Source organism: Camellia sinensis, chromosome 5, assembly GCF_055761805.1.
Source record: "Camellia sinensis isolate YWXY chromosome 5, ASM5576180v1, whole genome shotgun sequence".
NCBI lineage: Eukaryota > Viridiplantae > Streptophyta > Magnoliopsida > Ericales > Theaceae > Camellia > Camellia sinensis.
In genome coordinates this window covers 112,711,395-112,733,056 of record NC_138965.1, presented here as the reverse complement: position 1 = coordinate 112,733,056, position 21,662 = coordinate 112,711,395, and the positions used below count along the sequence as shown (strand labels likewise).

Here is a 21,662-nt window from a genome sequence, read left to right as displayed (position 1 = left end):
AAAAGATTTTTTAATTTTTTGATTTTTTGGTTTTTTTGACTTTTTTTGTGAGAGAAGAGTGTAATGATTATGGGTTGGATGTGATGTTTTGTTTGTTGTGGCTAAAATAGTTTATTTTGTCTTTTGTGACTATTTTAGCCACAAACCAACTTGCCAAACAAGACAGTTTACATTATAGTGCTTCTAACTTTTATTTTTATTTTTTGGGTAGTTCTGAGCCGATCCTATGGACTAAATTTATTTATTAAAAAATCTTACTCTAACTTTCAGATAAATTTATTACTGTAAATATATATATATATATATTTAAATATAATTCAATTATTTACACTTCTCAAATTATATTTCAACACAAACTAACACAAACAAATAAAAATAAATCAAAACTCACAAACAAAATTATTTTGGAAAATTGGTTAAAAATTGGCTTTTTAACTTTTTTTTTTTATAAAAAATATGTAAAAAAATAGAGAGGTAATATGACCCAAAATAGGTTAAAAGTCAAAAATTAAATTTTAGCCAACTTCCCAAATTGGCCCAATTTAAAATATACCCAATCATTTATCAGTTTGACAAATTTATCACTGTCATTACTAGTCACAAATTATTATTTCACAAACACAAAATACATTAAAAAAAGTTGGATTTTTGTCCCTTTTTTTTTTTTTTTGACTTCTTTGTGAAAAAATATGTAAAAAAATAAAGAGATAATGTAATCTACAATAAGTCAAAATTAAAAAAATAATTTTTTATTCACTTGCCAAAACAAGCCAAAATTTTCTCATTATTAAAACGAAGGTCAAATACATTAAAAAAATAAAAAAAATAAAAAATTACGTAGAAACTTATGAGAAAACAAATCCAATCAATAGGACATACTTATAATAAAAAAGACTTAGAATTTCAATACACATTTTATATATTCTTTTAAATATTTATATACTTCTATATACTTTTTTTATTGTATATTTTTTACTTACTAACATTAATCACTACTCAACGGATAATGGTTAGTGTGGGGATATATTTTTAGGTAGTCCACGTGGCCGAGGTGCCACGTTGGCGGACCATGGTGCTGAGATATGGTGCGATAATACCAGAATTCGAAATATTTGGATAGAGGACTAGAGTCCTAGATGACATTAAGCTACCTACTTGGATGGAGATGGGACTCTTGGGGGAGTTTATCTTAATCTAAATAGTGTGAGTTGTGATAAATGTTATCCTTGTAAAGAATAGAGTCCCATGAAATAAGACTTCTAGGAGAAATTGGACGCTGATCATTATAAAAGTAAGACACCCTCGTGGGTCTAAGGGATGCTTTTTTTGAGATGCTTTTATGCCTTCATTGTTGAAGTTTAAGTACTTATGTTGATATCTGTGAGAGATAAGATTACTGACTTGATCGTCGGAGTGTCCCCGGGTGGACGAACCACTGCGGTTTTCTCATATTCTTGTTGGTAGGTGTTCGCGTTTAATCTATTCTGCCGGTGCTCTCTAGCTGAGTTCCCTGTTTGGTTGTGTGGTCTGAAATCAACACCCAAAAATTGGCACCGTCTGTGGAAACTTAGTTAGAATAGATGGCCATCATCATGCAAGATCAACATGTCGGCAATGACTAGTTTAGCGAAGATGGAGAATGTGTTGACATTAACAGAATAAAGACCCTTCCAGAAGAGATGCAAAGACAGGGGACATGAGCGCTCCCAAGCAGATGACTTTCAAGTATAGAAGGATCAGCCTAAGTGAGTAGATCCCGAATTTCAAATCCCGAATCCTGGATCCCAAAAGATCTCGGCCTAGATGATTAGGTCCGAGAAGACAAAAGCTCACCCTAAGCAAGCAGATCCCTAATTCTAGATTCCAGAAGACAAGATCTCGGCCTAGATGAGTAAGTCCGATAAGACAAGAGCTCAGCCTAAGTGAGTAGATCCCGGATTCTAGATCTCGGATCCCAGATCTTAGAAGACAAGATCTCGACCTAGATGATTAGGTCTGAAAAGACAAGAGCTCAGCCTAAGTAAGCAGATCCCAGATTCCAGATCCCGGATCCCAGATCTTAGAAGACAAGATCTCGGCCTAGTTGATTAGGTCTGAGAAGACAAGAGCTCAACCTAAGTGAGCAGATCTCGGATTCTAGATCCCGGATCCCAGATCTTAGAAAACAAGATCTCGGCCTAGATGATTAGGTCCGAGAAGACAAGAGCTCAGCCTAAATGAGTAGATCTTGGATTCCAGATCCCGAATCCTGAATCCTAGATTCTAGAAGACAAGATCTTGGCCTAGATGAGTAGGTCCGAGAAGACAAGAGCTCAGCCTAAGCAAGCAGATCCCTGATTCCAGATCCCAGATTCTAAATCCTAGAAGACAATATCTATTCCTAGATGATTAGGTCCGAGAAGACAAAAGCTCAGCCTAAGTGAGTAGATCCCAGATTCCAGATATCGGATCCTAGATCCCTGAAGACAAGATCTCGGCCTAGATGAGTAGGTCCGAGAAAACAAAAGCTCAGCCTAAGTGAGTAGATCTCGGATCCCAAATCCCAGAAGACAAGATCTCGGCCTAGATGAGTAGGTCCGAGAAGACAAGAGCTCAGCCTAAGTGAGCAGATCCCAGATTCCATATCCTGGATCCCGGATCCCAGATCCTAGAAGACAAGATCTCAACCTAGATGATTAGGTCCGAGAAGACAAGAGCTCAGCCTAAGTGAGCAAATCTCGGATTCTAGATCCCAGAAAACAAGGTCTCTGCCTAGATGAGTAGGTCTGAGAAGACAAAAGCTCAGCTTAAATGAGCAGATCCTAGATCCTAGATCCTAGAAGACAAAAAAGAAGCACACAAGATCAGACTGAAGTCGGCCAGGTTCTGCCTGTTGGCAGAAGGCCATCTATACAGAAGGACTTTTACTGGACCTCTACTGCGATGTGTACATCCTTCCCAGATTGAAGACTTTTTACACAAGATCCATGTAGGGGGCAAATCCCTTGCCCACAAAGCTATATCATAGGGATTTTGGTGACCCTACATGTAAAAGGATGTCGAAGCCTATGTAAAAAAGCGTGAAAATTTTGTTAGAATCCGTGATTGTGTGATAAGATCGAAATGTCTTATGGCAATGTTCCTATGGTGAGCATGACAAGTAACTTAGACTTGTCATATAGTAGAGTTAAATTATACGTTCATATGATAGAGTTGAACTAAGTTGGCGATGTTTCTGAATCAAACATGACGAATAACTTAGACTTATTATATGGCAGAGTCGAATTATACTTGCATATGATAGAGTTGAACTAAGTTGGCAATGTTTCTGAATGAAACATAACGAATAACTTAGATTTATTATATGGCAGAGTCGAATTATACTTGCATATGATAGAGTTAAACTAAGTTGGCAATGTTTCTGAATGAAACATGACGAATAACTTAGACTTATTATATGGCAGAGTCGAATTATACTTGCATATGATAGAGTTGAACTAAGTTGGCGATGTTTCTGAATGAAACATGACGAATAACTTAGACTTATTATATGGAAGAGTCGAATTATACTTGTATATAATAGAGTTAAACTAAGTTGGCGATGTTTCTGAATAAAACATGACGAATAACTTAGACTTATTATACGACAGAGTCGAATTATACTTGCATATAATAGAGTTGAACTAAGTTGGTGATGTTTTTGAATGAAACATGACGAATAACTTAGAATCATTATATGGAAAAGTTGAATTATACTTGCATATAATGAAGTTAAACTAAATTGAATTAACTTAGACTTGCCATATCGACAGAGTCAAAATCAGAATGAAACTAAGTTCATTAACAGAGAAACCAAGGTTAAAACACCTCGGGAAGCCTTTGTTTGAATCTGACTTCAGCAAAAGACCATAGTCACATGCTTAATGTGAACTTAAATGGAACTTTAGGTTCACATTAGGGGGCAGGGAACTGGAGTAATGAACAAACTTAAGAGTTTGACACTTGTTGAAATTTCAGAAATGGGCTTCATATGTTGAAATTTTAGAGAAATTTACAAGTTGAAGTTAGCTGATGCAATGATGAATAAAGAATCTGAGGTACATGTTACCCGAGGTGACCAACCAGGTTGTCAAAACTTGGAAATGGTAAAGTCTTAATAGAAGATAGCGTATGGAGGTAAAAAAACAATAACACTTGTAAAAATATTTTTTTTTTAAAGTGTTAGCCGAAGTATGAAAATGGTTAGCCGAGGCAAACAATCAAGGTTTATCCGAGGTATTGTATCCCAGAGTTATTATACAGTTAAAGTACACTTTGAAGAAATGCAAAAATATTTCGAGTTTGTAAGCATGAAAAGCATAAAAGAAAGCAGCAAATATGCATAGAAAAAAGAAGACATACATTCAACACTTGGAAGAAAATATAAGACTTGTATTCAGAAAAAAAAACTTGTTTAGATACAAAAAGGCACTTCCGCCTGGCATAAGAGATTACTTGTTCAAAAGGGGCACATCGGCCAAATATAAAACTAACATTTTTCAAACAAAAGATTACAGCTGTCCAAAAATAAGAAGGAAAAGTACAAAAATGAGAAAAAACCAAAATTCATGCATTTTCCACAGTCTGTCCTGCCTTGGCAATTGGCATTGTGTCATCCTCGGCAGACAGTTGGGTAGATTTTTCAGCTTGGACCTCGGCGTCGATCTCACGCAGTGTGTCATCTAGGCTCATGTTGGCAGTCTTGACCTCGGTCTCAAAAGTGGTCTTTTGAACCTCATTTTCCTCATCTTGAGTCGAGTCAAGGACTTGCTCATTCAGAGTTGGGGACTTGGCCCCAGCAGCAACTTCAGATTCTTTCTCGGCAACCTCAACCTTGGCCTCTTCCTTGTCTCCGGCCTCCTTGTCGTCGGCCTCTTCTATTTCCTCGGCCTCATCTTTAGATTGATTGGGAGAGGGAGGGAAATAGACATTGAGTTGACCCATATCACGGAGGGGTGAGTCCTCGGGGACAAACATTTTTTGAGGGCTGTCATCCAGTCAAGATAGTAGCCTTTGTTGCGGGCCATGTTGGCTTGTCTTTTTGGCCTTAGCAATGGTCTCAGCTTTGGCAACAGTAACTTGGTCTACTTGCTTCATATTGCTGGAGGCATGAGCATGTTGGATTGACTATAAGAAGACGGAGTGGATTGCACAGTTATGATATCAGGGATGTCAACAAGAAGGTCTTTTACGACAAGAGTTCGGCGAGATATGTCGTCATTGGTTACGGCGATGGTTACTCACAAATAAAGCGATTGGAAAATTATCAAGGTCTAAGGCTGGGAGCTTAGGACCTCGGTGTTTCTTGTTCCTGGTTCTAGCTGCAAATTTGTCGCTATGTCGGTGTTTTCTCTGCCATTGAGATGGTGGGTTGATGTGTGGAACAACTAATGAATTGCTTGGCTATTAGTCTGGTTTAGTTGGTAGATTTTGAACCTTGGGCACGAAGGGAGTCTTCATAGTAATGAATGCTTCAAGAACAGCGATGATGGTTTGTAAAGGCCAAGAGAAAGGGAGTCTAGGGACACAGATAGAGACGAGATAGGAAGATAAAATGGTTTTACTATAATTAGAAAATTATGGCAAAAAGTTATGATTTCGAGTCCTGATGTGCCCGTGCTGACGTCAGATGGCAGGGGGCAGAACTGATGCGACATGATGGGGACGTGATCGGTACGCTCCAATCTCATGATGATCTTGATTGAGAAGTTCAATCTCAGTTGAGATATTGATCTCGATAAAGATGATGATCTTGGTTGAGATAACGATCTCGACTGAGATGGCAATCTCAGTTGAGATGGTGATCTTGGTTGACATGATGACCTCAGTTGAGATATTGATCTCGATAAAGATGATGATCTCGGTTGATATGGTGATCTTGGTTAACATGATGATTTCAGTTAAGATGTTGATCTTGGTTGAGATGTTGAACTTGAATGGGGGCAGAACTTGTTTATTCTTGGTTTTTGATGAGTTGATACTAGGATCTTGATGTTCTTGAACTGGCAAGTCATGATCTCTGCTAGTAGTGCGATCTAAGGGTGAGCATGGTCCGGATTGGATCGGATTGGGATAAACTAGGACCAATCCGTTATCTACGGTTCCTGAAAAAATTAGAACCAATCTAATTCGTTTAAATCATGGAACCAATCCGAACCAATCCATTTAAATACAAATTGGATTGGTTTAGGACCACAGATTCACATAATTAAATAACAAATATATATATATATATAATACTTTAATTTCATAAAAATATAAACATAGCGTTAAATTAGTTCCACAATAGCAACATGTTTTTCTATAATAACGACATACTGTTTTAGAATTTAAATAACTATAAGAAAACTGATTTCACCATAAGTATTTATACCATTAGAAATTAAAACTAAAAACTAACAAACAAAAGTAATAAAAGAAGATATTATACGGTTTTAGGTTTGAGTTTAGATTTTATATATAATAAGAGAAGATACTATAGGGGATGATGTATAATAAAAATATAGACTATTTGCATACGGTCCAGATCGGTTCTAATCCGAAACCGTGGGGTTCAATCCGGAATCAATCCGTGGACTACGGATTTTTAATTCTTCAATCCGGAACCGAACCGCGGATTCAAAAAACCAATCCAAACCTATCGAATTGGACTGGATTGGATCGGATTACGGATTTTACAGATTCTTTGCTCAGCCCTAGTGCGATCTCTGTCGAGATGTTGGACCTAGATGAAACGGAACATGATGGTTCATGGTTCTTGATTCTTGATTCTTAATGAGTGGACATTTGAGTCCTTGTTTCTTGGTGCCAACGAGTCACGATCTCGGTCTGGGAAGTACATGTATAGGTTCCATTACCTCAATTTGCCAAGGTAATAGAACCTAGGGGCAATTGTTGGGACATATTTTTAGGTAGTCCACGTGGCTGAGGTTGTTAGCCGAGATGCCACGTGGGTGGACCATGGTGCTGAGATATGGTGCGATAATACCGGAATTCGAGATATTTGGATAGAGGACTAGAGTCCTAGATGACATCAAGCTACCTATTTGGATGGAGATAGGACTCTTGGGGAAGTTCATCTTAATCTGAATAGTGTGAGTTATGATAAATGTTATCCTTGTAAATGATAGAGTTCCATGAAGTAAGACTTCTAGGAGAAGTTGGACACTGATCATTATAAAAATAAGACACCCTCGTGGGTCTAAGAGATGTTTTTTTTGAGATGCTTTTATGCCTTCATTGTTGAAGTTTAAGTACTTGTGTTGATATCTGTGAGAGATAAGATTACTGACTTGATCGTCGGAGTACCCCGAGTGGACGAACTACCGCGGTATTCTCATATTCTTGTTTGGCAGGTGTTCGGGCTTAATCTATTCTGCCAGTACTCTCCAGCTGAGTTCCCCGTTTGGAAGTGTGGTCGAAAATCAACACCCACAATTAGAATTCACCTCAGGAAGGATTTGAGAAAGTACATTATATATATATATATATAAATTTATTTATTTATTCATTTCACAAGAATAATTGTCTTGGGCTTTATTTAGTTGGCCAATTTGGAAACTTGGCTTTGGCTTTTAGCCTATTTTGAGTTACATTGTGGGCAATTGAGAAGTTATTATTTTAATAGGTTATTTTAGTTTTTGGTTATTTTGTACGCTAAAATTTTTGTGTTTGGGAAGATAATTGGATTTTTTTGTAGTTGGGTGTGATGTTTGTGAGGAAAAAAGTTAAGGTGCCGTTTGGTAACACTTACGTTTTCAGTTTTCTGTTTATATTTACAAAAATTTAAAAAACTCAAATAAAAACTTGTTTGGTAAAATTTTTGATTTATAAATCAATGGTCTCAGTTTATAAATTTGGCCAAAAAATGAAAACACAAAAAATGTGTTTCCGTTTTGAGTTTTGAGTTTTTTTTTTTTTACCACCCAATACTAGCCACCATCCGCCACCATTTTCCACCACCGTCTTCCGCCACCACCACCCACCCTCCACTACCACCTGTCGCCACCACTCACCACCCACCTGCCACCACCACCCACCACCCGCTACCACCACTCACCTGTCACCCACTCGCCGCCACCACCACCCATCCCTCGCCACCATCATCACCCACTACCCACCTGCCATTGACCCGCCACCACCCGCCACTACCATCCGCCGCCGCTACCCACCACCTACTTGCCACCACCACTTACCACCCACCTGCTACCACTAGCCACCCACCACCACCACCCACCTGCCACCCATCCTCCACCACCACCACCCACCACCACCACCACCACCCACTCGCCACCCACCTGCCACCACCATCACCCACTCGCTACCATCTACCACCCGCCACCGTTACCCACCAATCCACCCACCCACTACCACCACCACCACTACCCGCCACTACCCACCACCACCCGCCATCCGCCACTCACTTGCCACCACCACCCACCACCCGCCGCCGCCGCCGCCACCACCACCACCCACCACCCGCTACCGTCACCGTCACACACCCACCCACCACCCACCCGCCACCACTCACCACCACCCGCCATCCGCCACCCACCTGCCACCACCGCCCACCACCTGTCACCACCACCACTCACTCCCTACCACCCGCTACCGTCACCCACCACCCGCCATCGGCCACCCACTTGCCACCACCACCTACCACCGCCACCGCCACCACCACCACCACCACCCACTGTCTACCACCCACCACCCGCCACCGTCACCCACCCACCCACCACCACCACCCACCCGCCACCACCAGCTAGCCACCACCCACCACCGCCAGCTACCCACCACCCATCGACACCACTTTCCACCACCATCTTCCGCAGCCACTTGCCGCCACTTGCCATTTCTCACTCTTTTTTATATTTTAAAATTTTTTTAAACATTTTGTTAATTACCAAAAGCGTTTGCAGTTTATGTTTTTCTAAAAATAAACAAAAATCAATTTATAAAATTTTTGTAAATATAAACTGAAAACGTAAACGTTACCAAACACACAGTGATTATAGATTTGATGTGACTATTTTAGCTTATTTTGTCTTTTTGTGAATTTTAGCTTAAAAAAGGCTACGGTAGCGTTTGGTAGAATTTTAAAATTATGATTTGATAATAGAGTTGTATTTTAAACTTGTGAGTTTTGGAATTATAATTTGAGTGTAGAAAATTTGTTTGGTTATAAGTTTTGAATTGAGTTTAAAATTTTTGATGTGACATATAATATTTGATTCAAAAACTTATAACTCATAACCAAATATACAACCCAAAATTCTATTCAAAGCTCATAAAAATTTTAAAAAAAATTCAAAAATATTTTTTATTTAAAATATAAAAATAACAGGTTCCAAAAAAAAAAAAAAACACTGTTCTGGTCAACCAGCCAAACGTTCGGGAGGATGATTGGGTAGACGAGTTTTCAAACGTGGGTGTGGAAATGATTTTTGAAAACTAAAACTAAATGTAGTATTCAAATTAGTGGATGGAAAATTGTTTACAAAGCCCCCACCAAACACAACCTAAAATTTCATTTCTCAAACAAGGCTATTGTCTCTCTACTTTTTTACACGTTTTTTAAAAACATATTAAAAAAAAAAATCAAAAAAATCAACTTTTAACTAACTTTCCAAAGTAGGGTTCTCTTTTTCTGCCCAACACTTTTCACATTTGGTTAAGCACACCATGTCTTTTAGACTTATTTATTTTGATGATTTATTTAATTATGTTTTAATTTATTTGAAAGAAAAAAATAGAATCTAAAATTTATTTTGATGATTTATTTAATTATATTTTAATTTATTTGAAAGAGAAACATCGAATCAAAATTTATTTTGATGATTTATTTGAAAGAGAAAAATAAAATTAAAATTTATTTTGTCCCATTATTTGTCACCTAAACCTTTATCCTAAATATTGTTAGAATGTATTTAATATTTGATTAAATCAGGAGTTCAAACAGCCCAAAAATAGAGGTTCAAACAGCCTAGCACAGCAGCAAGCCAAAAGGTTTAAAAGGTTCAAGTGGAAGATATTCAAATTAGTAATGATGGAAGTACAACGGCTATAAACAGCTATAAAGGTTCAAAAGGCCAAAAGGTTCAAGTGGAAGATATTCAAATTTGTAATAATGGAGTGAAAGATATTCAAATTGGTAATGATGGAAGTACAACGGCTATAAACGGCTATAAATTCAAATGAATACATCGGCTATAAACGACTATAATTTTCATTATATATACCAAAGCCTCTAATGTAAACAAGTTACAAAAACTTGAACATATTCTTTGATCTATAATCACTCACATCTATTCTCAGAAATTATACACTGAGCCTTATAGCTTTAAACCCATATTTCCTGTGTGAGGTTTACAGAAAAATCAGAATTTCATTTTTATATCTATCTTTGAGAGATAATTCTTGTAACTTTCTGTGAAAGCAAAAGCACCTTCTTTTCAACCTTGTAAGAGTGTAATACACTCAGTGTTCTTGACTTAGAAAGTCAGTGTAAAATCTGTGGAGGATTAATCAATCTGTGAAAAGGTTACTAGCACCCTGTGAAGTTAGAATATACTGGAAAATCTCAAGTGAAGTTTGAAGAGTGGACGTAAGCCGAGTTAAAGCCGAACCACTATAAATTTGTTTGCCTCTCTCTCCCTTATCTCTTTATTTTATTTTAAATTGCCATAACTATATTTCACATTTTTATTGTGCTAAAATCATTAACTAACATAGTTGTTAAGACACTTGTTTTAATTATTTTTTTATTAATTATATTTATCTATTGTGCTAGTCATAAGTTTTATTAGGGTATTATTAATTTTAATTATAAAAATCTAATTCACCTCCCTCTTAGGTTGTCTTTTAGGTAACAATGTCTAATTAGGTTTGATGGTTTCTTCTAACCATACAATCCTTATGATTGAATTTTTAGAATTTAGTGTGTTGATTACTCATTGTGGAAAGTTGAAATTTTCTCCATAGAGAAAATGAAATGAAGTGCTACTTCTTTTACTCTGTAAAGAGAAACCAACTCGTTAATGATCACTCCCAATTAGGGATGGTCGAGAGGACCCTCCGATGGTCAAGTCAGAATGATGATCAATCGTATAGTATTTTGTTAAGAAGTAAGACTTGTTTTTGTTTTTGTTACTTCAGTTGCTTTTACTTATTTTTCCTTTTATAGTGTTTTTGTCTTGGGCTTCGGCCGTTAGATTATCTTCTTAATCTAAGGGCTTTACTTGCTACAAGACTTTGGTCGGGAAAATAGTCAGGTTGTTTTGATCCTTTACCGTTGGATCATCTTGCTATGTGTGGCTTAGATTATGTTAGGTGTAGCACTATGTGCTTCCTATTATAATGGAACTATATTTGACTCTTTGATTACCTTGATTGAGAACCTTCTTAGTTGTTATTTGAGCATTGGTTGAGGTGTTACCATAGTGGTTGGGTGAGATTGAATCAGAAACTCCAAATTTGAATAATTGTTATTGAGTAGTTTTCACTCCTTCATCATTTTCTCTCTCCATACTTTGAATCTTGATGTGAGGCTAGAACCATTGGAAAGCTTACTTCTAGGGCTTCAATTTGGACACAAGAACGACCCCTAAATAGAGTCCGGACGAGAGAGTTATACATATTTGAATTTTGTGTTTCTGTGCTGGAAGCATGCTTGCTCGAGCGAGCTTTTCTTCACTCGAGCAAACTGCACGATTTTCAGAGATTCTGGGACCTTCTTTTGTACACTAGAGCCAAGCTTCCTTCGCTTGAGCAACCACGTCGCTAACAGACATTTTAAAGTGACTTTTGGCCCAAAAACTTTATTTTTCTCCCTCTCTTCTTCTCCCATCCTCCAAACACGAAGCCCTAACCTTTCAAACTCTTGATTTGTCTTCTTTTTACCCAAGATTCACCCCAAATCTTTCAAGAATGTTGAAGAGCAAGCATAGATCAAGACTTCTACAGATTATTTTGCAATTTCATTGGAGTTTCAAGTTGGGTCTTCATCTTTAGCTTTAAATCTTGAGCTTCTAATCTTGAGGTAGGGATTTCTTTGCTCCTTTTCAATATCTCATCTATAGATAGATATGTGGTAGATTTTATTGCATAAAAATCATATCCATTATGGATTTCTTTGAAAATCATGAAAAGGGGATCTAGGGTTTGTCATTTGGGAATGAAATTGTTAAAGTGATTGTTATTTGAATTAATTGGGGAGTAATCTAGTATATTTATATTGAAAGAAGAAAAAAATTCTAACTTAATGTTTTGACTTGGTAAATTAAAAAAGGATTAAGTTGAATAATGTTTGTAAATTGTTATTATGGTTTGTGTAAATGTGTTAATAGCTCAAAGGGAGAATTGACTATGGCATTGGAATTGTTTTGGATCGAACATATTAAGTTGTATTTAATTTTGTGAAATGAAAAGAATGGATTGGGATAAAGGGTGGAGTATGTTAACTTGGAAAATAAGAGAATTGATTTTTGAAAGGGAAGAATGAAATTATTACACTATGTGAATTTCAGAAATTTACTTGAGGTTGAATTATGAATCTTTTATTTTACTATTGTTGTTGTTGGATTTAAAATCTCATGAGAGTTAGATTATTATAATACGTGTGTTGAATACATACATTTAGGGGTTTTGTCCTTGGTCATTGGTGGATGATGACATTGTTGTGTTAAATAGTTGATGTGTATGCATTACACTTGTTGGTTGTACGTTGTCATGTTGTGATGATTGGTAACGTATACTGTGCTGAGAATGAGAGATACCATTACCTTCTAGTTAACGCTTAGAGAATTGGTTGCACTTATAATGAGAGGTACCAGTACCTTCCAGCAAGCACCTGGAGAACTTGACAGAGGTACCATTACCTTCCAGTCGGTGTTTAGTAAATTGACATTTCATTGTGGAAAGGTGCATCTTTGGCTTACCGTGCTTAAGGCAGGTAGAGCAAAACTTATTTATCATTATTGTCTCAGTGTATCTGGGTATATTATGGGTTATAATGGTTATGGTTCTGGAAGGCCGAGTTGCCTCATTTGTTGAGTAGATAGTTGTTGGTTGCTTGTTTTCTTTTGTACTAAAGGTATACATGTATAGATATGAATGTGTTAGAAACGAACGTAAGTACTGTATTGAGATTGTGAATAATGTGAAGGACATCGGATACTTGTGAACATGTTTTAAAAAGGAAAATCAGGTGTAAGTCCGAAAAGTGGGAGAAAACGTAATGGGCTTGGTGAAATTGTTTTCAGGAATTTGTTATTGTTATATGAATTTTTAGAAAAAGGTAACAAGAAGAAAGAAAAGTGAATTGCTTACATTATTGAATGAAATGGATGATTTTGAGAAAAGTTCTTATATACGCATATTTCTGTATAAACTATCACATTATTTATATAGTATGAGACTAAACATTCATGATCATAGTTATCTGTAAGTTGTTATTGTTTAGGATCATCTTGAGATCTCTACTAGACTTTATGTTCATCCCACGTTGCTAATTCTTTTTCAGGTGAACATCGAGAAGTGTTTCAAGGTCATGGATCTTTTTTACTTGTTGGCCACAGGGCCATTTATTTTTGGATGGAATGCCATTGATGTAAAAGGGTTAAACTCTTTTTTCATTTAGAAGATGTAAGCCTACGGGCAATTTATTTAATTATAACTCTTGTTTTCATATTGTAGTTGGATGAGAGAATCTTTATTCATGTGTTCTTGTAAATATAAAGAGTTTCCGTATGTTATTTCTGAAATTGAATCTATAATAATGGTTTGGTAATGGAATCCGAGTAATAAAAAGTGGGGCGTTACATCAGGCGTTAGTGGCCAACTTGCCAATTGCTCCTTCCATCCGATTATGTTCATCAGATGGTTGTGTCATTTGGGTAGGCTAGACCTATCCCCCTATCTCTGACAATTGTGGTCCTCACCGTTGATTATGAATGGATCTAAGGGCATCCATGCATTCTATAGATCTCCTTTTAGAAGGCGATTTTACTTAGGCTTTGGTCATGTGACAGTGTCTTTTCATCTGATGGACCTATCAATGACCTGGGCTTTTCTCTTGATTCGTCCTACTTGGCTAGGCTTGGGCTTTGGGCCTATGTTTTTATATCTGAAGCTTTGGGTCAATGTTTTTACCCCTTCACACTCATTATAAAAAATAATAAAAAAAATCAAAAATCAAAAATCAAAATATTCAATAATTGTAGTTATATTATTTTATCACATTTGTATTAAAAAATTAATAAATATAATTTCAAAAATAGATCGTCTCTTCTTCTTCTTCTTCTTTTTCTTCTTCTTCTTTTTCAAAGACAAATGTGATTTCATCATATGGTTACGATTATTTTTTTTATTTATTTATTTTTTTGGGGGGGGGGGGGGGATGAGCTACCCACAAGAATTAAAAAAAATAAATAAAAATTATCAAAGTAGGGCCAAAGTGAAATGGTCTTCTGCTAGCTAGTTTTTTTGAAACCAGGAAAATTATGCTTTTAAATTCTATTTATAAATTACAAGTTTTTAGAATAAGAAATTACAAGAAACAACTCCAAGTTCATGGCTGTGCGCAATGCAATGTAGTGACAACAATGATTGTTGTGCATTTTATGGGCTCACCTTGGGCCTAATTTTGATTATTCGAATTATTTATGTTTTAGAGAACATTAAGTAAAATATACCTGTAAAAGGTTAAATTGATTGGACATCGATAATCATTTAATATGATTACATTTGTATCACTTTTATATTTAAAATCATACTTACTAATTTTTTTTATATACAACTATGGTTTGATAGAGGGGTTATCAATACTCAAACAACTTAATTTTTTACAAATATATTCTATTCAAATTATTTTTAAAAAATAAATAATTTAAATTATCAAAATATGAAACAGACCCATAAAGACGACAACAATGGTCCCAAATCCCAAATCTCTAATGCCAAATGCAATGTTCATTAGTCATGCTACCTTCAATGCTTCAAAGATAATAAGAATTTATGATGTGACTTGGATCTATAGAGGGGATCACCTAAATCAAATGCCCCAAATGTCTCTAATTATTCATGGAACAAAGGATTTACATAATGTCATGTGCCAATTGCTTTGTAATGGACCACTCCTGCTACAAACACAAAGTCCTTGTGGCACATGGTTACATCCCATGATTTGCATATCATCAATCTAGTGACCACAATAGATTCTCCACTAATCTTGCCACTATATATATATATATATATATATAGAGAGAGAGAGAGAGAGAGAGAGAGAGAGAGAGAGAGAGAGAGAGGGACGCGACAAGGACACCTATGGTCAAGAGCAAATGGGAGGAAATTATCTATTTTAACATATTCATAAAAACAAACGTATTAGTTCTCAAATTTAATAATAAGGAAAGGAATGATTAGTAAATGAATTATTTTTGGAGAAAATTAGCAATAAGTCTAATTTAAAAAGTGTTTGAGGTGTTTGGTCTATCGGATAATATTTTTTAGTGAAAAGTATACGTCTTGCAAAATAGTATGGTGAGAATTTTTTATTGTTTTAGAGAACATTTTCATTCCAATTTTTTCCTTTTATGTTAATTTTTTTTTGACCTATCTGTTCAAATTGTTCAAAAAAATTATCTTGCTGAAATTTCTATCTATTAAAATTGTCTATTCAAAAAATCTATTTGTTAAAATTGTCTGTTCAAAAAATTTATTTGTCAAAATTATCTATTCAAAAATATATCGATTGAAATTATCTATTGGGATTCTATCTATTGAAATTCACAAAACTTATTTTTTCTTACATGTTGAAATTTATCAAGTATATTTCCCATATTTGAACCTATCTGTTTAGTTTTTTGAACAGATCTGAGCCTTGAACATATCTGAGCTCAAATCTATAAAAAGAAAAAAAGAAAAAAAAGGAAGAAGATCTGAAGCGGAATGCTAGGGTTTTGGAAGTGCCAATGTGAGAGATGAAAAAGAGCTTGGGTTTGGGATTGAGAGAGAAGAAAGAGAGATATTGGGGTTTTGGGAGGTTAGTTGTTTGAGGCGGCGGAATTTGTAGAAGTAGTAAAAGGTGGTGACGAAGAGCAGGGCAATGAGAGTGAGATAAGCGGCGACGGACGATGAGGAGGAGGAAGAAGAGGACAATGTCAAGGGTCTTGTCTTCTTCGATACAAATACGGCCCAAGTTGAGGGCGGCGACACTAAAGAAGGCGAAGAAGAGAGATCGGCAAAAGAGAGACCTCACCATCACTGCGCCAGCCACGTGGTCATGGCTTCGAAACACACCGCCTTTAGACCAGAGTTAGGAACAACGGGGATTTGCAATGGACCGGCAAGAGAGTTGTACAATTAGGTGGAATCAGAGATCTGCACAAAGGTCTATAAAAAGAATACCAGCCAATTCAATAGATCAGGTAGGGGAGAGAGAGAGAGAGAGAGATAGGCTTGAATTCAATAGATAAAACGTGTGAATCCAAATAAGGGGTAGATTACACTTTGCACCCTTATACTTTGGACAAAATCTCACTTTGATCCCTACATATGAAATCGTGATAGTCAACCCCTACACTTTTGGTCCATACACATAAAATCGTGACGGTCAACCCCTTATACTTCTCGTCAAGTAACATATATGTAACAAATATGTGACTATGAAATGAAGGCGAGAGAGGAAAATCATTCTCATTTTCCATCAATATATACTTTGTCCCACGTGATAAGCATTTGAGAGTTATACAATACAATATGTGTATGTGTGTGCGTGTGTGTGTTCATATGCTGAAAATTATGATGAAGAGATAAAAAAAATATAGCCAAAAAAAAAAAAAAAAAACATAACAGAGAAATCGAAGTCTCAGTTACTGTGAAAACAAAGTTTTATTATTCCAATTTTTACAAAATCCTAATTTATCTCCTTAATTGTTCACAATTTACATTTTATTTTAGCTGAATACAATCAAAATTTGATGTAAATTTTACGATGAAATGTATATAGATAGGAAATTTAAGTGATTTTCCTCTTTTGCTCTCATTTATAGCCATATACTTGGCATATTACTGACTTCTATTAAAGACTTATATGATGAAATAATAAAAGGGAAACATTAACATTTGGCTAGAAGTACAGGGAGTTAATTGTTACGATTTCATAAGTATAAGTACTTAACTATCACGATTTTATGTATAAGGACCAAAATGTGATTTGATTAGTACCGTAAAGAGTTGACTGTCACGATTTCATGCGTAGGAATCAAAATAAAATTTGGTGTAAAGTGTAATTTATTTCCAAATAAATAAAAGGCACGTGACCGTAAGTAATTTGGTCATTGTACAAAAATATGTCCTTATGGGCTTAATAGTTCAGTAAGTGGATTTTTGGGCAAAAAAAATTTAAATTTGGGCAAAAAAATTTGGTTCTAACCACCAGAATACCTCAGCCATTAAAACTTAATTTAAGTATTCTCTTCTCTTCCTATGATGTACAAAATATATAATATATATATATATATATATATTGTCTCGTTTGGAAAGTGACTATTTTAGTAAGTTATTTGACTTTTTGATTATTTTAGTTAACTATTTTAATTTTTATGTTTGGAAAGATGAGATGAATTTTATTTGAATTGTTATATTAAAAAATGTGTTGAAATGATGTTTGAAGTTAAAATAACAAATTTATCCTTAAAAATATATATTTTTAAATTAATGTAAAGAGATAAAATCGTAATTTTACCCATTGATGTAACAAGTTGTCTAGCTGAACTGCACTATATATATATATATATTTTTTTTTTTGATGAAAAAGGTTGAATAGTGGAACTTTTGGGAGGTTCTATTTGCACACACCAGATCCTCTTTTCTCACACACTTAATGAGAGAATATGTTGGAGAGTTGTGTGTGGAAGATGTGTATAGAGAGAGGTGTGTGTGTGTAAATAGATGCTTCCGAAACTTTTTGACTTATTTTGCAAATAAGACTATATTACCCTCAATCCTTGCTTTCCAAACAGCGCCTATATATACATGCGGGAGTAAAAAATCCAACAATGAGTCATAACTTTAAACTTGCAACTGTAATAATTATTCTAATAATATAGCAAGAAATAAAAAAATATATATATATATATATCATATCAAAACATTGATGAGTAAAGCTTTCGAAACATTTTTTGTAAAAAAATCACAGAAGCTCAAATGGAAGTATGAAACGTGGGCCAATCTCGGAACTCCTTCGTAAAAGCCCAAAGAATCGCACAAGCCGACATAAAAAAACCGACAATGCTAGGTAGCTCAAATTTTTGTGGCTCAAATGGCTCAAATCTGTCAAAACGACGTCGTTTTGACAGATTTTGAGTGTAAAACGACGTCGTTTTGACAGATTTGAGCCATTTGAGCCACAAAAATTTAAGCTACCAAACATTTTCCTAAAAAAACACATATCAAAAAACAGAAGATCATCTCGACTAACGCCTCGTTTGGAAATAGATTAATTTAATAATTTTTTAGTTATTTAATTAAAATATAAATTAAAAAAATTAATATGTTTAAAATAATTTTTTAATATTTTATAAAAAGATATACAAAAAATTTTAAAATTTTTTTTTTTGACTTTTTAATATGAATTATTAATTTTTTAATTAATTTAATAATTTTTTAACTTATTAATTAAAATGAAAAGTTGTCAAAAGAGACCTAAACAAACAAGTCGGCTAAAGAATACCATCATAGCCAACCAAGTTGAAAAGAATAACACACGGTAGAGCAGAGCCATTTGACATCTTACAACACCAAATGGACGACCTGATGTCACTTAAGCCAACAAAAAAGAAGGGACATCTACATCTACATCTACAAGATTATAAATACAGAAAGCTAATAAATACAGAAAGCTAATAAATACAGAAAGCTAATAGTATATCATGTACTTAACAACACTTCATAAGTCCTATACATCTCCAAGTACAGATTTGACTGTCAGATTACTTTCCTGATGTTACTAAACAAACAAAGAAGAGACATCTACATCTACAAGATTATAAATACAGAAAGCTAGTAGTATATCATGTACTTAACAACACTTCATAAATCCTATACATCTCAAGTACAGATTTGACAGTCAGATTACTTTCTCGACCAATGATACAGAACTTTAATTTTAGAGTGTTAAATTTTTTTTAATAATGTCACAAAAATAAAAAATAAAAAATAAAAAAATAAATACACACAACACATTATATGCGAATCTTGCTCTTTATCACATTACTAAAACTTTTTTAAAATTCCAAAATTATAAGACTCAATCTTTATTCCTCGGCCAATACCGGGTCGACAAGCTCTATTGTGGAGCCGAAAGAAGCACCCATCTTGCTCGAGGCAAATCTGCACTTCACAATTCTCAATCATTTTATTTTTATTTTTATTTTTATTTTTTTTGACATCTAAACATCAGATTTGCACCTTACAATTATTGAACAAAATTAATTTCTAAAAATGTGAACCAAGAATATCCCTTTCTATTAAAAGGAAAAAAACGTCCCACACAAAGAATATACAATTTTATGGGATGTTTGGCAATTGGCTAAAAATAATTATAAAAAAAAAAATCAAAAAATTAATATAAAGAGTCAATCAATTTTCTTTACTTTTTTTTTTCGTAAAAATTTAAAAAATCATCGAAATAATAATTCTCAATCGAACCCTTTATAAGGATTTTGTTATAAATTCACTTTCATGGGAGATATGCCCACGTTAATAAGAAAAATGTTGATTGATCTTATTAATAAAAATCAACACTTAAAAAATAGGAGAGCAAAATGTTAATTGAAGAAAAAATTTACTGTATATACATTTACAACTAATAATCAAATACATCATATATTTGAACTTGTTGAATTTAAACTCAAATAAAACTAAGTTCAAAAAACATAAAAATCAAATCAAATCAAAATTATGACCTGGTTTGATAACTATTTTAATAATTATTTTGATCCTTTACGAAAATATATACAAACTTTTGGATTTATCAACTAAATATTTAATTGCCAAATATAAGAAACAAAAATATCTCAATCAACATCACCAATTTATAGTCGTCGTCGTCCTCATCAAATCAAACTAATCAAGAAGAACCCTTCTTCCACGTCAGCAAATTCCGGCCACAGCGGCCTTCGGCGATCCTGGTCTTGACGTTCTCGAAGTCCGAAATCCGACAAGGAATCGTAATCCCACCCGAGTGATCAAACCCGAACTCCTCCTCGGCCTCCCTCAACAGATCTCCAAACAACGGGTGGTTGAAATACACCACCGGCACCAAAACCCGGCGAAAATCGCCGCCGTCTTTCTGACCCACATACACCGCCATCTGACCCTTCGGCACCTCCACCAAACGGTGATTCCTATTCATTGGAACGTAACCCCGACCCAAAATCCGACCCGGATTGGCAGAACAGAGGGACTTGGCCTTTGTTTTGAGGGAAGTGAAGAGAGCGGAGATGGGTTTGGGGTTTGGGTCTGGTGGGTCGAGTCTACGGTACCCGGAAGAAGAGCGGTTCCGGTGGAGGAAGAATCGGAAAAGGGTTGTGACCCTGTGTTTAAGCTTGAAGCCTCTGATCTTTCTCATGGTTGATGATGATGATGAGAGAGAGAGAGAGAGAGAGAGAGAGAGAGAGATTTGGTCTGTGGGTAGTTTGGAATCTAGGGAAAAGGCCAAGAATCAGCGATGGACATGGTTAAGTGAAAGAGAGATAGAGAAACGTGAGAGAGAGAGGTGAGGATGTTTGACATCTTTTTGTGGTGGGGGTAGAAATTGAGAGCTTCATTCAGAGAGCGTTTCTTGTTGTTTTTTTCTTTACTGCGAATCTAAACGGTTTTTGTCATCAATTTTCCTCTGTGGATTATGGAAATCCCCAAACGTTTCTGTAAAACAATAAGTATAAACGAAACGAAGAAGAAATCGGAAGAGGAGGTTTGTGAAATGTAGAGGAAGGTGTATCCAACGAAGTAGACAGTGAAGGTGAGGACGACTTTGAAAGGTTCGGTACACACACACTATCCAACAAAATGGATTATATATAACGGCTTTTAATTACTGGTTAAAATAATTAATAAAATAAAATATTATATTTCATTTATAGTTTTTTTATTTTTATTTTTATAATTATCTTAACCAAGTAATTAGAAAGTGAAATAGTCAATTAAAATGGTAAACTTTCCAAACCATGGCCTCGTTTGAGAACTCTCTTTTTTAATTAAAAAATTATTAAATTAGTTAAAAAGTTAATAATTTATATCAAAATATTAAAAATTTAATTTTCTCTCTATTTTTTGTATATTTTTTGGTAAAAAATCAAATAGTCATCCCAAACATACTAGTTTTTTTTAGTTCATATTTTAGCCAGATAGCCAAAAAATTACTAAATTACCTGTTCCCAAACGAGGCCTAAGGGCTGGTTTAGTATGTTTGAAAAAAATTAAAAAGTCAAAAAGTTTAGGCTAAGTTTGGTATACACAAAATAATTTATCTTTTTACCTTTTTTCTATCACATTACGTCTCTATTTTTCTGTATATTTTTTCGTAAAAAGAAAAAAAATGTATCTTAAACAATCCTTAAGTTACATCATCTTATTTAAGTCAC

At 35.0% G+C, this 21,662-nt stretch overlaps 1 protein-coding gene across 1 annotated transcript; it reads right to left on the bottom strand.

Annotated features, from left to right (window-relative positions):
* Positions 1–20,146: 20,146 nt before the first annotated feature.
* Positions 20,147–20,647, bottom strand: LOC114304577 (SAUR-like auxin-responsive protein family). Its single transcript, XM_028249738.2, has one exon. The coding sequence runs from the start codon at positions 20,645–20,647 to the stop codon at positions 20,147–20,149; it is 501 nt and encodes a 166-aa protein (XP_028105539.2).
* Positions 20,648–21,662: the final 1,015 nt, after the last annotated feature.